At 54.7% G+C, this 16168-nt stretch overlaps 1 protein-coding gene across 1 annotated transcript in view; it reads right to left on the bottom strand.

The window, feature by feature from the left end:
• Positions 1 to 1144: 1144 nt before the first annotated feature.
• Positions 1145 to 16168, bottom strand: part of plec (plectin) — a 309701-nt gene continuing 294677 nt past the window's right edge. Inside the window, exons 56-74 of the mRNA XM_062979321.1 lie at positions 12927 to 13106; positions 12572 to 12727; positions 12158 to 12346; positions 11906 to 12025; positions 10928 to 11097; positions 10443 to 10602; positions 9925 to 10135; positions 8927 to 9048; positions 8258 to 8401; positions 6520 to 6708; positions 6131 to 6248; positions 5581 to 5759; positions 4900 to 5062; positions 4569 to 4723; positions 3844 to 3918; positions 3441 to 3558; positions 2638 to 2810; positions 2407 to 2545; positions 1145 to 1664 (exon numbers count right to left, since the gene is read on the bottom strand). Of these exons, the coding sequence (XP_062835391.1) occupies positions 1639 to 1664; positions 2407 to 2545; positions 2638 to 2810; positions 3441 to 3558; positions 3844 to 3918; positions 4569 to 4723; positions 4900 to 5062; positions 5581 to 5759; positions 6131 to 6248; positions 6520 to 6708; positions 8258 to 8401; positions 8927 to 9048; positions 9925 to 10135; positions 10443 to 10602; positions 10928 to 11097; positions 11906 to 12025; positions 12158 to 12346; positions 12572 to 12727; positions 12927 to 13106 (2787 nt within the window). The 3' untranslated portion in view covers positions 1145 to 1638. The remainder of the gene's footprint in view (positions 1665 to 2406; positions 2546 to 2637; positions 2811 to 3440; positions 3559 to 3843; positions 3919 to 4568; positions 4724 to 4899; positions 5063 to 5580; positions 5760 to 6130; positions 6249 to 6519; positions 6709 to 8257; positions 8402 to 8926; positions 9049 to 9924; positions 10136 to 10442; positions 10603 to 10927; positions 11098 to 11905; positions 12026 to 12157; positions 12347 to 12571; positions 12728 to 12926; positions 13107 to 16168) is intronic.

Consider the following 16168-nt stretch of genomic DNA (forward strand, 5'->3'; position numbering starts at 1 on the left):
TAGAGAAAAATAATAAATATACCATATATACTTGAGTATAAGCCAACCTGGATATAAGCCCACCACGACCCTCACCCGAGTATAAGCTGAGGAGGTTTTTGTTCAGTCCTAAAAAAGGGCTGAAAAACTAGGCTTATACTCAAGTATATACAGTATATGTGTGTGTGTGTATGTTTTGTGCATTAGTATATTTTTGTCCGTAACATTTCAAAGGCATAGTAAAGGTCAAAGTTTCCCCTGATGTTAAGTCCAGTCATGTCTGACTCTGTGGGTTGATGCTCATCTCCATTTCTAAGCCGAAGAGTCGGCATTGTCCGTAGACACCTCCAAGGTCATGTGGCCACTGGCATGACTTCATGGAGCGCCTTTACCTTCCCGCCAGAGCAGTACCTATTGATCTACTCACATTTGCATGTTTTCGAACTGCTAGGTTGGCAGGAGCTGGGGCTAACAGCAGGCAGTCATTCCGCTCCCGGGATTTGAACCTGGGACCTTTCGGTCTGCAAGTTCAGCAGCTCAGCACTTTAACACAGTGCACCACCGGGGCTCCCTTCAAAGGCATGCCTAGGTACATCTGTTCAACAGCTAAGAAACTTGATTGCCTTGCATGAATGTCATTTTCCCAAAAGGTTGTGACTGTTAACAAGGTCATGCCTTTGCAAAGATCATAAACTCTCCAAAAGTTTTTGGAAATTTCCATTTTCCAAAATGAAGCTATGAAGCTGAACATGGAGGTAACTCAGACCTGTAGCGAGGGGGGGGGGGGTTAGGGGTTCAAATCCCCCCCCCAAATTTTTTAGGTTAAAAAAAAAAACCTGGTTTACTCATGAATTTTAACTGGTTAACCAAATCCCCATGCCTAGTCTATGAGACGCAAAACATTAAGAATCCCTCCAGGGACTATCTCAAGCAGATATTGACAGGTCTGTAGTGGGGAGGCGGGGGAGGGGGTGCTAGGGGTTCAACCCCCCCCCACTCCCGAAATTTTCAAAACCTCTCCCGAATTTTTTTTCTGGCTACGGCCCTGAGGCAACTCCCTCCCTTCCCCCCCCCCCCGTGCCTCCCTCCCACCCTACATGCCCCCCCACTGAAACAGGCACCCCCCCCCCCCCCCGCAGAGAGAGAGGGAGAAAGGCAGGCAGGATACAGAAACCTCCAAGTCTTTATTATTCCTGGGGAGGCAGCACCGCCCCAACCAGAGAGATATCCCAGCCCTACTTGGCCCTTGGAGGGGGGGGGCGCAGAGGGGGCGAGGACCAGTGAGCGTGACCCTGACCCCCCCAGGCCCCCTCCTTCCTTCCTTCTCCATGGGCCCCCGCAGGGAGAAGCAGAGGCTGGAGAGTGCCAGTGGCCCCAAGCCCCCCCCCAGACCCCCCCCCCCGGCACAAAGGGTAGTGAAGGGCAAGGGTGGCCAAAGGCAAGTGTGTGCAAGGGACTGTGTGGAGCAGGCCCACCGGCACCCCCTCTGTGCTCTCTGAGAGGTGGTCCGGCTGCTCTCCCGCCCCCCCTCCTTCCAGGGGTCCCGCGGGAGGAAGGGCCGCCAGGCAGGGGCCCCACAGGCAGGCAGGCAGCGTTGCGGCCGGTTCTCAGGAGGGAGGGGCCCTCCCCTCCGGCTCAGAGGCACAGCTCTGTCGTCCGTCAGGGCGGGGGCTCTCCAGGCGGGTCTGGAAGGGAAGGAGACAACGGTTGGAACTGAAAGGCACCCTGTTGCGTTACATCCCTGAACGGCACACGTCTCTTGTGTCACCAAGTTTCCAGTCCTCAATGAGTAGCAAGGCTACAGACAGGGCCAAGCTGTGGTGCAGCTGGTTAGTGGCCAGCAGCAATAAATCACCACTGACCGAGAGGTTTTTTGTTCGAAGCCTGGGTCAGGGTTGAGCTTCCATCCAGAGCCGGCCCTAGGTAATTTTCAAGTGTAGGCGAACAGAATTTTGGCGCCCCCCCCCAAACCAATCACTGAAAAATAAAAGTGTTGGATAAGCGAAAATGTTGGATAATAAGAAGGGATTAAGGAAAAGCCTATTAAACATCAAATTACATTAAGATTTTACAAATAAAGCACCAAAACATCATGTTTTACAAGAAATCAACAGAAAAAGCAGTCTCGACTGCGCCCCCATATGTTTTGCGCCCGAAGCAACAGCTTAATTGGCCTCATTGTTGGACCGGCTCTGCTCCCAACCATTTAATGACCTAGCTTACTGCCCACCTAAGCAGCCCGAAAACATTTGCGTCTGTGAGTAGAAAATTCAGCTGAAGTTGGAGTCCAAAGTAACTGGAGGGGCCAAGTTTGCCCCTGCCTGCTCTATCCCCTCCTCCCATCTCAATGATGAGGCAGAGTCATCATTCTCTGGTTGCATACTCCTTGCTTTAATCCCAGCCAGCTCTCCCCCGGGGGCTCCTCACCTGGGGGTCCGGCCTCAGCCTGAGGGTCCTCTCCGTCCGGCGCCAGGCCGGTAAAGGCCGCCCCGGCCCCGTCTTCCTCCCGAGGAGCACAGGAGGAGCGGGGGCACCGGTCCCCGGAGCGCGTCCTGCGCAAAACCGTCTGAAAGCGAAGCACAGAGGGACTGGGTCGTGCTGTGGGGCTCATTGATACTGGACCCCCCCCCCCCTTGGCTGAGAGAACTCTTGGCTGACCTTCCTGCCGAGGGGGCTGCTGGGGGCGGAGGCGCTGCTGAAGAGGCTGAGGCTGGAGCTGCTGGGCGAGAGCGCCTTGGAGGCGGGGGCCGACTGGCTGCTGCCCCCTTTGCCCCCCGAAGGGTCTGCCGAGAGGTACTTCTCGTTGATCTTGACGTTCGTCCTCCCCTTCACTGTGGACACATTTGGGGGAGAAGAGACAAGGGCCAGGAAGGGTCGGCTTTAGCACCGCAGGTTAATCCCCAAGCTGCAATAAATCTTGCCAACCAGAAGGTTGAGAGATCAAGGCCCGGGTCAGGGTGAGCTCCTGACTGTTAGCCTAGCTTCTGCTTACCTAGCAGTTCGAAAACAAAGGTGAGTAGATAAATAGGAACTGCATTGAAGCAGAGAGGTATTGCTGTTCTTTTATATGCTGTTTATATTGTATTGTTTTGGGCATGGCCCCATGTAAGCCGCCCCGAGTCCCCGTTGGGGAGATGGTGGCGGGGTATAAATAAAGTTGTTTTATTATTATTATTATTATTATTATTATTATTATTTAGGCTGTGTGTTACAATCAGAAAAAGGAGGAAGTTTACAAACAAAGAAAGTTCTTCAGCAGGGAGATAGAGCAACAGCACCGCCCGGTGGCCGGAACCGAGCACAGCCTCCAAAGATGCCAAAGATGGGAAAAGTCAAATGTTGTTCTTTGTGCAAAAGTGTAAAAGTTGTGATAGACCCTCCCACACTGGAAATTGCAAAAAGAAGTACCTCTGTTTAAAAAGTATTCATGACAGCACCATCACCCCGGTCATGCTACTCACCTCTGCAGGGGTCGTTCTTCACGAGGAACTCGTCCAGCGCGATCCAGCCTCCTCCCACCCGCACCATCAGGGTGCTGCGCAGGATGCGGACCATGCGCAGCTGCTGGGACTCCCCAAACTAGAACGGGGGGCAGGAAGAAGGTAGTCAGTGGGGGTGGGGGCAGGGAGCGAGGGGCTGGGTGCCCGCAAAGCTCCAGGTGGCTCCCCAAAGAGAGGGAAGGGCTACGGACAGGGCACAGCTTGCCCTCTGGCATTGGAGGGCTCAGCCCAGGAAGAGCCGCCTCCGGCCCAGACCCCCCCCCCCCGGAAACAGCCATGGATGCCCCACAGAGAGGGCAGGCTCCTTCACTCTGGAGCAGGAAGAGGGGAGGGAGAGGAGGAAGGAATGCCGAAAGGGACTCACTCTGTACCGGTTGGCGCTGATCTGCTCCACCTGGAAGCGCTTGGCGCAGCTGCATTGGGCCACCTGCCGGTTCACCTGCAACACAGGAAAACAGGGGCGGGGGGGGGGGGTCACTCAGAGGGAGGCCAGCTCTGGCCCTGCACTTGGCGACACAGGAAGGGGAGGGCTACTTGATCCATAAGTCCTATTCTTCAGTGTCTTTCATTAGCCCATGTCTGTTTGCAATAGAATCCTTAATGCCCCTTCCTTTGCACGTGGCATTTCTCACTCTATTTACGTTAAAACATTTCCTGTAAAATCTAGCGCATTGCTTGCCTGAATGGGACGTCACTGCAGTGGTTGAATGGTTGCTGCATGAGGACTCCAGGCGGCTAACCGGAGCATTTGTCCTTCTGTTGGGGAGCCCCAATTCTGTGGGGAGGGCTGATTTCCAGAAACCAACTGACCCTCGGCCACCCTCTTCGGAACCGGTTACTCTGGATCTGAATGCACTTTGGTGGCTTTAGGAGTGAGGCTATGGCCTTGTCCCATGGAGAGGGAATTAGCTGCTGAGCTGCCATTTGCCCGGCCTCTCTGCCTGCTGCTCTTAAGGGACCCATATCGGGCCGTTCCTCTGCCTTTCCAAGGGGCCACAACCAGGATGGAGAGGACATTCCTTCCTGCTGCCTTGAGCCCTTCCCTCCCACTCAAGGTGCAAGAAGAATAAAGAATCATTGCGGTTGTACCTCGTCCTGGATCTGGTCCGCATCAGCTGCCTTGTGCATCGGGTCCCGGGTGGGGTGCAGCGTGCTGACGAATTCATAGTAGTCAATGAAACCGTCCCTGTTCATGTCGAAGATGTTGGCCACGGCGTTCATCTCTAGCGCGTTGGTGGGGAACTCTGGGGAGGGGGAGACGCATGGGTGGGTGAGTGGGTGGGGGAGCAGGTGTTCCACGCCTTCTTCCCGCAGCCATGAAGGCAAGGATGGACAATGGGGCAGGCTGTGAAGGAGCCAAGGATACACACCCACCCCCCATGACACACATGTCCCCATCCCTGTCCCTGCGCAGACTCACTGGAGGAAAGGACGCTCTGGATGAACTCCTGGAGGGAGACGCGCCCGTCCTGGTCCCGGTCGATGCCCCGGAAGACGTCCAGGACCCGCGACTTCAGGCGGCTGATCCACTGCAGGTAGCGCTTCCGCCAGACGGCGAAGTCAAAGCGGGAGAACGCCTCCAGCTGTGTGCGGGGGGGGGGAGAAGAGAGGGGAGAGGGCAACAGGGTGGACAGGGTGAGGAGGGGCTGACGTAAGGCTGGCCCTTTGGCCACTCTCCTCCTCAGCCCAGGATGCTGGGCACTCAGTCATGGGAGTGGAGCTACCATGTGCTGCCTTGCCTTAGCAGCCCCTCCTTTGCCCTCGCCCACTTTCAGGATAGTCCTTAGAAGAAGAAGGGGGCCCAGTCTAGACCTCTCTCTATTTCTCTGGAAGCCTGGCCAATGGGGTGCAGGAGGGGTTGTCAGTCTGGCCCCTGCCTGGCTCTAGGGTCATCTTCTGGTGGACAAAGGGGTTGATACAGTAGACCCTGCCCTGTCAGCAAGGATGACTGACCTGGGGGGGGGGGTCCTCTGACTGACCGGCTGGCAACCTCTGCCCCGGTGCTTTGTCCCAAGGTAAATGCAGTGCACACAGGGCCATCCCCCTGAATCCTGCCAAGATGGGGACCCTGCCTCCACCCCCTCCTCCCCCCCCCCGGTACCTCTCTCTGGCGCTGCTGGGCGTTCTGGAGCCGGTACTGTCGGTCGAGGGCCAGGAGCCAGAGCTGCTGCCAGCGGTGGGCCAGGAGGGCCAGGAGGGGCTTCTGGGGCCCCGGGCGCTCCTCCTCCTGGACCCGGGCAGCAGGGCCTCTGGGGCAGAGCCTGCCAGCACCACGGCGCCCTGAGAAAAGGCAGGCAGAGCTCAGCCTCAAAGACAGGAGGGATGGCCTTTGGGTGTCCTCTCCATCCTGCTTGTGGTCCCTTGGAAAGGCAGGGGAAGAACCCATATGGGTCCATTAAGAACTGCAACAGCCCCATAAGGCCCTCTGCTCCATCAAGGCACGATCTTGTATCTTAATCTTGATCAGGAATAGGATCAAGGCAAGGCGTGAGGCAGGATGTGGCAGTGAGGATCTCCTCTGCAGGAGATCCTGCAGCTGGCAATGGGCTTCCCACCCCAGCGAGACTGGTCTGTGAGAGGCCAGTCCAGGTGCTCCATCGGTGGCACCATTCCCACCTTGACCCGTCAAGGCAGAGGGGCAGAGCACTCACGGGAAGCCAGTCTGCGTGGGGCAGGCACCACCCCCAGTTCAGAAGATGCTGGGGGCTTGCAGCTCTTGGTGACCTTCTCCACCTCCGGCTGCTTGCGGTTCAGCTCCTCCATGAAGACCTAGAGGGAGAGGCAGCTCCGCGTAAGGCACATGGGTGGCCCTCTTCATCCGTCTCCACCTCCAGCCCAGCACAGCAAAGGGAGACACGGAAGGACCATCCTCTGGCCTTGGACCCTGCTGGCACCTGTGTAGATAGGGTTGGTGGGCAGAAGGCCTGGGCATGGGGAAGCCCCTTCCTCTTGGCACCCAAGGGTGTCCCTGCCGAGGCCACGGGGAACATGGTTGCCTTCTTGGCAGGGGGTGTTCTGTTCTGCCACGAGGACCACCCACCGTGTGCTGCCGGCTGAGCTCCTCCAGCTGGAGGACATCCTCTGGGAGGGGCTCCTCGTCCCTCAGGGCCAGGGCTTCCTCCGCGGCCCTGATCCAGTCTGTGAGGCGCGCCACCTCCTCCTGCTCTGCCGCCAGAGAGGACCCCTGGGCCTGGAGCCGCTCCTCCTGCTGCTGGGCCCAGCTGAGCACCTGTCAGGGAGGCAGGACACAAGGGTCAGTTGGGGTTTCTGCCCTGTGGTCAGCTGCTGCCTGGCATCCATCTCTCTCCCTCTAGACACAGGAAACATGGGCCCCAACGTCAGCACAGCCCTTCCTCCCTGTTGTTGGTGTTGGAAAAATGTCATCCTGCACTGCTTAAGTCTCTATGGTTAGATAGGAAGCCTAGAAAAAGAGTTAGGGACACCTTCCCCAGTTCCATGCATGCTTTGATTAGGCTTCACTATTGTTTCCTCACTCATGTCCTGTTTAGGTCAACTTTGATGCTTTAGAAATGTGATCTCTCCCAGGGCTTTGACGCAACTTCCCAATTTGGCCTTTGGAATGTTTATGGCCCTAGAGAAGAACAGACCCACGAGGCTTGGTCGCCATTCCTGCTTCCTGCTTTGTTCCAGAGGCACCTTTGTCCCTCTACTAGCCAAGATGTAGCTACCTAGAGCTTAGTTATTTTAATCCGTCTATATGTATTAGAACAGGATTAGATTAGATAGTTAGCTCCAAACCTTTTCTATCCATCAATTGATTTCTTTTTACCTCAATAAATGCTTTTAAACTTTAAAGCTAACTTTGCATCCCTTTGCCTTCCTGAAGACAAAGAGGCCTTCCAAGACTCACACTGCTGCATTCTACTCTGCTATTTTAATGGGAATTTACCTCATAAAGGGGGTGATTAGAGCTTAACGGCTCTTCAATTCCCAACAGTTGGAACCACTGTTGTAGTTCAGCCAGAGGCTGATAGTTTAACTAGTGATTTAGAGAGGATTGTGGGCTTTCCTGTGGCACAAAACAATGGGAATTCAAGTCTGGGAGATGATGTTTCTCTCTGTGAGAAAACTGGCTAGGAAAGCTTCAAGGCCAGTCTGAGGAGTTTGAAGTAGCAACAGCAGATAAGGACTCGAGTGAAGAGTTGAGCGATAAGGAAGATTTCCAGGAGAAACCACCTGTAGCTACGGAGATCAACAAATGTCTTTGTTTACAAATCAGAGCTGAAAATAGATTACGCTGATCTGAGAGATTACGTGGGAAGGTTGGGGAGAAGGGTGTCTATTAAACAGCAAGTTGTTTACTTTAAAGGTAGTTCAGGCAACGCTGTGTTAGAGTGAGAAGCTAAACCTGAGTTCTCTTGTTCGTGAAGCCTTGATTTTAGATTTAATATATCCTGGAAGTTTTCTGTGTTCCTGTTCATGTACTCCTCAAGTCTTACTAGTTACATCTTCCTGATTGTGGATTTATGCTGCATCTGTGATTCCTGGCTGTTCCTGGACTTTGTCATCTTTGGAAATTTATGAGACAGTTGGATTATTGTTTGGTTCTCACCTTTTGCTAAACCTTTTGGGATTATATCTCTTCCTTCCTTATTCCTGATTTTTATATGTTTTTTAATCTGTTTTTACAATAAACTGGTTGCTTATATTCCTGGACTCTTGTGTGGTGCAGTGGTCATACGTGTTTCCAGGCCTGGAGGGCAACAGCCATGTTTGCTGCCTCTTGGGGCTGGCAATGCCAAAACGGGTGGCCCCACCTCCTGGAAGCGGGTCTTGGTGACGGTGAGCCAGGACTTGATGGCGATGGCGGCGTCCGGGTGGCAAGCGCTCAGGATCTCCTCACCAAGGGAAGCGATGCACTCCAGCTCCAGCTGCTGGCACTGCAGCCCCTGGCGCAGCTCCTGCCAACACAGAGTGGGGGGGGAGGCCGGGTAGTGGACGGTCAGTCAGGCAGGGAAAGGCCAGGCTCAGACCAGCCGAAGGGAAAGAGGGAAAAAGGGAGGCAATGGGGCAGCCAGAGGCGGTCCAACAACGAGGCGAATTAGGCAGTCGCCTGTGGCGTAGACCATGCAGGGGCGCTGTCGAGGTGGCATTGGCGGGGGCATTGGCGGAGGCGGTGGAAGGCCCAGCCACCCATCCGCACAGCCGCCCTCCTGCTCTCCCTCGCTGTCCGAGGACTCCTTGCTGGCCGCCCGCCTGTCAACGGGCGGGCAACAGGCGAGGAGTCCTCGGACAGCGAGGGAGAGCAGGAGGGCGGCCGTGCGGATGGGTGGCTGGGCCTTCTGCCGCCACCGCTGCCGGTATTTATCAACAATTTGTTGGGGGGGGGGTGCCAAAATTTGGGAGGGGCGCCAAAATTCAGGTCGCCCACTCCCGAAAATTATCTCAGGACGGTTCTGGGGGCAGCCCTGGGGTGGGTGCCTCACCTTCATGTGCTCCTGACTCTGCTGGACGGCCGCCACGTCCTCTGGAAGGGCACCATACTTGATGGAGTTCTCCAGCTCTGAGAGGCGGCCCAGGAAGGAGTGCACCAGTCTGTGGAACTCCTCTGCCTGGAGCACAAGAGAGAGGACAAGAGTGGGCACCGGGAGCCCCGCCCCAGCTCGCGGCCCACCCCAGCCCCAGCCCCAGCCCCAGCCCCAGCCCCAGAGAAATGGCTCCTGCCCAGGTGCCTTTGCCAACAGCTGCAGATACGTCCCCTTCCAGAGTGTTGGATGTCATCCTGGACTGCAGAAGTCTCAACTACTTAGGTAGAGGATAGGATTAGACTGAGGGAACCCTCTCTGTATTCCCAAGCATGCCTAGATAGGCCTTTGCTGTTTTCCCTCTCTTGCTTTCCTGTTTGCATTCACTTCCTCACCTTGTTGTTGTAGTAATGTGACCCTTTAGGGATGAGGCAACTTCCTCTATCTATTGGAATGTTAATTGCCCCAAGGCTTAGACCATTTGGTCAGCCATTCTCTCTTCCTCCTTTGTCTTCAACCTGAGAAGGCCACATTTTGCCCTCTCTCCTGGCAAAATGTAGCTATTTAGATATTTTGTTATTTTTACCTTCTTACCTTCCTTAGAAGCTAGCCTAGTGAGCTAGTTAGCCCCAAGAACCTTTTCTATCTACAATGGATTTCTTTTTACCTCAATAAATGATTTTTTAACTTTCAAGGAGACTTTGCAATCCTTTGCCATCCTGAGGAACAAAGGCCTCTCCAAGCTCACCACACGCAAGTTTCTGCTGGTTATGAAACGTGGTTCTGCCATTCTGCTGTATTTTTTAAGAATCACCCCAAAAGAGGATTATTTTTGAGTCTAACCGCTCACTAGATTCCCAACACAGAGAAACAAGACCCCTGGCAGCAGTGGCTCCAGAGGACGGGCCTTTGGGAGGAGAGGTCGCACAGCCCTTTGCCGCTGCCCCACGGCTGCCCACTTGCCTGCCTGAGGGCAGCCTCCAGCCGGTCCTGCTTGGAGAGGGAGAGCCGGCAGATGAGCTCCCAGCGCTGGCCCAGTTCCTCCACCTGGCTGTGCAGCCACTGCGCGTCCCCCGAGGAGGCCCTGCCGCTCCCCCGGATCAGGTCCCGCATGCAGCGCTGCAGCGCCTTGATGCAGCTCGCCCGCTGGCCCAATTCCCGCTGGAACGCCTGCATGTGGTGGGCGGGAACAAAGGGTGGGAGGGGGCCAAGAACGCATTGAGTCGAACCCCTCACCGAGGAGGGAAGTGTGTGTCTATGAAACTTCCTTGGGATTCATAACATCTATGGGGTGGCTGGGAGGAACACATCCTCTGATTCTGCTGTGGGTCAGTTTATGGGGTTAACAGTGGCCCCTTGGTCCTAACATAGGTTAATTCAACTCCCCACCTCTCTCCTGGTAGAGGACCCCCACCTGACCCTCCTCTGCTCACCCTACCCCACCCCCAGCAGTCCAAAGGAAAGGGACCCTGCGGACCTTGTGCTTGTCCATGAGGGCGAGGACCAGGTCCCTGTCTCCAGCCACGGGGCTCTCCTCGGCCAGCTGTGGCTCCACCTGGTACAGCCAGTCCATCAGGGTCTGCAAGGCATCCGTGAAGCGGCCGGAGAAGAGCAGACTCTCTTCCAGCTTGCGTTGCCTGCCGAAGAAAGAGTTGGTCAGTGGCCTCAAGCCCCTCCTCTGCACCGGACCACCGACATCTGCCAGCTCCAGAGAGCCCTTCTCTGGCCCAGAAGAGGCCCAGCCACAGCCAGAGCCAGAGGGAGAGGTGAGAGAGTTATTGGCCGCTCTGGCCTGTCTCCAGGTACAAAACGTGGGCAACGGGGTGGGGAGGAAGGAGGACCATAAAACCATGGGTAGGCCGCAGGGTCACTGTAAGGGGGTCCCATGAGCCAGGCTACAGGGGAGCCCTAGGAAAAAAGCTTAGACTCACCCCGGTCCCCTTCTCCACTCTTGGGCCCTACCTCTCGGCCGCCCAGCTGCTGACCGCTCCCCAGCGCTCCTTCAGCTCCTGCAGCATCTCCTCCAGCGGCTGGGCATCCTCTGGCAGCAAGGCCTTCTCGCGGAGGAGGCGCCCGCTCCGCAAAGTGGCCTCGTACACTGGACGCTTGCTGCGCAGACCCTTCTGGAACTCCTGTGTGGCCCAAGGCAGGACATGAAAAGAGAGAGAGAGAGGAGAGGGTATGGGTGTATGCACATGTATGCACGCACACCCACATACATGCACACAGGGCACCCTCTGCTACGGACACCCCCCCCCCCCCCCCATTCCTGGAATCCTTGATGGGAAAGAAGCCAGGGCGATGATTCGGAGGGAGAAGTGGGCCAGGCTTTAGCACAGCAAGTTAAACCACCAGCTGCAAAATTTCATGTCAGTTGAGAGGTTGACAGTTCGAAGCCCAGGTCAAGGATGAGCTCCTGACCTTTAGCCCAGCTTCTGCCTACCTAGCGGTTCGAAAACAAAATGTGAGTAGACATAGGGACCGATTAAAAGCAGGGAGGTATTAAGGCACCCATAAGGAAATGCTGGCGATTCGTTCCAAAAAAGGAGGAAGTTACAAACAAAGCTCTTCGGTAGGGAGATGAAGCAATAGCACCCCACCATGGCCGGAACTGAGCACAAGCCTCCAAGTTGCCAAAGATGGGAAAAACCCATATATATACCTCCAAATATGTACAATTATCAGTCTTGTTCTGTGTACAACAGCACTGAATGTTTGCCATATATGCATGTTCTGTGATCCGCCCTGAGTCCCTTTCAGGGTCAGAAGGGAGGGATATAAATAAATAAATAAATAAATAAATAAATAAGAGGTGCCCCCAAGGCTCCCCCTGTGACTTCACAGGACTACCAAGAATCTGGAGGGTGGGGTCAGTTGGCATTTGCCAGAAAGAAGGTTGCCCTTGGGCCAAAGGTCTGCCCACCTGCTTGTGTCACTCACCTTGTGCTCCCCGAGAAGGGCCCGGATGGCCTCTTGTCCTGCGGCTGCGTCACTGGGCAGCGCCTGGGCCAGGTCCACCTCTTCCAGCCAGTCCAGGAGGAGCTGCCAGGACTCACTGAACTGCAAGACCGAGGGGGGGGGGCTGAGGTCAGTTCTCCCCCTCCCCAAGACAGCCCCCCCCCCCAAATTCCAGGCGGGGCTCCAGGGAGTGTCCTCTGTGCCCGCTGCCTGGCCTTAATGCAAGGTAGGTACCTGCCTGGCGCGTTGTCGGGCCTCCTCCAGCAGCGCTCCCCTCTCGGCCACTTGCTGGGCCACCCTGGCTAGGTGCTCCCTGGCGCTCAGCACCAGGCTCTGGACAGTGCTGCGGTCCTGCATGCGAGCAGCCAGCGCCTCCAGGCCGGCCAGCTTCTCGCTCTGGGCGTGGGCCTCCTTGGCCAGGGCCTAGAACCAGAGGATCATGGAGGTGGGAGAGATGCCGAGGGCCATCCAGGACCACCCCTGTGTGCCCAGGACTCCGCTGTCACTCTTCTTCTGCCTGGGGCAAGGGCAGCCAAGCCCAGCAGCCACGGCAGAGTACCCAGCAGGAGGCCAAAGCCACGGGAAGCGCTCCTTGGAAAGGGTGGGTGTGTGGCCTGGGGGCACCATGGACTCCTGGCTCAAACTGACCTTCTGCTCCTGGATCTGGTCAGCAAGGGTCTCCAAGACACAGCTGGGGGCGGGAAGGGCCCCCAGGGCCTCCTCCATCCGTTCCACCCAGGACAGCAGCTGCTGCACGGAGGAGTGGAACTCGGTGGTGACCGCCAGGCCTTCGTTGAGCTGCTCCTGGAATAGAGAGAGGCAGGCAGGGAGGGAGGGGGGTCTGCTGTATCTCTCTCCATGGCAGGCACGGTCAACTTTGGCCCTCTGGGTGTTTTGGACTTCAACTCCCACAATTCCTAACAGCCAAAACACCTGGAGGGCTGAAGTTGGCCCACGCCTGTCCCTGGTGAACTCAGCCCCAGCCCCAGAGGCCTCTCCGCACCTTCCTCTCCTGCAGCTGCCCGGCCACGCTGTCCCACTTTTGCTCCAGGAGGCTCAGGCTGTGCTCCGTGCTGCTACTGCTTGAAGGCCGGGGACAGGGCCCTGCGGACAGCAGTCGCTGCGCTGCTTCCCGGAGGCTGTGGAACGCCGGCTGCTTGGCCTCCATCTCCTTGCAGAGCTCCTGTCACAAGGCAAGATCCAGGTGGTTTGGCAGCCCACTCTGGCATGACTCTGAGCAGGAGAAGGGAAGGGACGGGAAAGAAAGGCCCCACGAGGGTCCAAGGACTGGTGGGTGCATCTCCCAAGGGACCCTGGAGGGTCTGGAACTGGATCCCAAAGAAGTGAGGTGGGATCTGGACCCGGGAATTGACCACAAGGACTCAAAGGAAGACTGCCGCAGCTGAGAGAGATCTGGCTTGGCCTCATCTGATTCAACTGCCTTGGGATCACAGAATCATAGAATAATAGAGTTGGAAGACACCACATAGGCCATCGAATGGGAGCAATTTCTACACCCTTCAGGGCTGTAGCTTCCCTAAAGGAGGAACGTGTGTCCTGTTGCACAAAAGGGACAGATTGGCAAAATACAGGCAAATGAGAGAGGTAGTGAAAGGGCCCAAGGTGCATGCATACAGAACCGTCCCGAGGTAAGACGACCGGAATTTTGGCACCCCTCCTGAATTTTGCTGCCCCCCCAAAAAAAAATTGTTGATAAATACCAGCGCCAGCGGCGGCAGCAGCGGCAGCATCGCAGAGGCCTACCCTACAAGCAGGCCTTCCTTAGCACCGCCGCCACCACCACTGCCGGAAACCAGCCTGCTGCTCTTCCGCTTTACGACACTTTACGACAGATCTTGTCGTGGGTGTCTACTATAGACCTCCGAGTCAGGATGAAGGACTTGATGAAGCCTTCTGTCAACAGCTGACCAAACAGGCACAAAGAAGAGATATAGTAGTCATGGGCGATTTCAATTATCCCGATATCTGCTGGAAAACAAACTCAGCCAAGAGTACAAAGTCCAACAAATTCCTCACTTGCCTTGCAGATAATTTTATGGTCCAGAAGGTAGAAGAGGCAACAAGGGGATCAGCAACTCTTGATCTAATCTTAACAAATGGGGAAGACCTGATCAATACAGTTGAAGTGGTTGGATCCTTAGGGGCAAGTGACCATGTGCTCCTGCAGTTTGCAATACAAAGGAATGCTGAAACTAAGACAAGTCAAACACGCATTCTGGACTTTAAGAGAGCTGACTTCCAAAAAATGAAGGAATTACTGAGCGGCATTCCATGGACGCCGATATTAAAAAACAAGGGAGTTAAGGATGGATGGGAGTTTTTCAAAAGTGAAATACTCAAGGCGCAAATGCAAACAGTGCCAACAAAGAAGAAAAATAAGACAAATGCAAAGAAGCCAGAATGGATGTCCAAAGAACTTCTAACTGAGCTAAAGCTCAAAAGTGACATGCACAAGAAGTGGAAAAGGGGAGAAATCACCAAAGAAGAATTCAAACGTATAGCCAACACCTGTAGGGAAAAGGTTTGCAAGGCTAAAGCGCAAAATGAGCTCAGGCTTGCCAGGGACATAAAAAACAACAAAAAAGGTTTTTTTGCTTACGTTGGTAGAAAAAGGAGGAAAAAGGAGGTGATAGGGCCACTGCAAGGATAAGATGGGGTGATGGTGACAGGGGATAGGGAAAAGGCAGAACTGCTCAATGCCTTCTTTGCCTCGGTCTTCTCACAAAAAGAAAGCCATCTTCAACCTCAGCAACACGGAATGGACGAAGGATTGGGGGAAATCCAACCCCAAATAGGGAAACAAGTTGTCCAGGAACACTTGGCCTCTTTAAACGAATTCAAGTCCCCAGGGCCAGATCAGCTACACCCAAGAGTACTGAAGGAACTAGCGGAAGTTATTTCAGAACCACTGGCAATTATCTTCAAGAGTTCTTGGAGAACGGGAGAAGTCCCAGCAGATTGGAGGAGGGCGAATGTGGTCCCTATCTTCAAGAAGGGAAAAAAGAACGACCCAAACAATTACCGTCCGGTCAGCCTCACATCGATACCAGGCAAAATTCTGGAAAAGATCATTAAGGAAGTGGTCTGCAAACACTTAGAAACAAATGAGGTCATTGCTAATAGTCAACACAGATTTACCAAAAACAAGTCATGCCAGACTAATCTGATCTCTTTCTTCGATAGAGTTACGAGTTGGGTCGATACAGGGAATGCCGTGGATGTAGCCTACCTGGATTTCAGGAAGGCCTTCGACAAAGTCCCCCACGACCTTCTGGCAAGGAAACTAGTCAAATGTGGGCTAGACAAAACTACGGTTAGGTGGATCTGTAATTGGCTAAGCGAACGAACCCAAAGGGTGCTCACCAATGCGTCGTCTTCATCATGGAAAGACGTGACAAGTGGAGTGCCGCAGGGCTCCGTCCTGGGCCCGGTTCTGTTCAACATCTTTATTAACGACTTAGACGAAGGGTTAGAAGGCACGATCATCAAGTTTGCAGACGACACCAAACTGGGAGGGAGAGCCAACACTCCAGAAGACAGGAGCAGAATTCAAAACGATCTTGACAGACTAGAGAGATGATTGGCCGAAACTAACACAATGAACCTCAACAGGGACAAATGCAAGAGACTTCACTTCGGCAGAAAAAATGGAAATCAAAGATACAGAATGGGGGACGATGCCTGGCTCGACAGCAGTGTGTGCGAAAAAGACCTTGGAGTCCTCGTGGACAACAAGTTAAACATGAGCCAACAATGTGATGCGGCTGCTAAAAAAGCCAACGGGATTCTGTCCTGCATCAATAGGGGAATAGCGTCTAGATCCAGGGAAGTCCTGCTCCCCCTTATTCTATTCTGCCTTGGTCAGACCACACCTGGAATCACACTGTGTCCAATTCTGGGCACCACAGTTGAAGGGAGATGTTGACAAGCTGGAAAGCGTCCAGAGGAGGGCGACTAAAATGATTAAGGGTCTGGAGAACAAGAATCCCTATGAGGAGCGGCTTAAAGAGCTGGGCATGTTTAGCCTGCAGAAGAGAAGGCTGAGAGGAGACATGATAGCCATGTACAAATACGTGAGGGGAAGTCCTAGGGAGGAGGGAGCAAGCTTGTTTTCTGCTGCCCTGCAGACTAGGACGCAAGGGAACAATGGCTTCAAACTACAGGAAAGGAAGGAGATTCCACCTGAACATCAGGAAGAACTTCCTCACGGTGAGAAGGGCTGTT

The sequence above is a fragment of the Anolis carolinensis genome, chromosome 4 (genome assembly GCF_035594765.1).
Source record: "Anolis carolinensis isolate JA03-04 chromosome 4, rAnoCar3.1.pri, whole genome shotgun sequence".
In the NCBI taxonomy this organism is placed as follows: domain Eukaryota; kingdom Metazoa; phylum Chordata; class Lepidosauria; order Squamata; family Dactyloidae; genus Anolis; species Anolis carolinensis.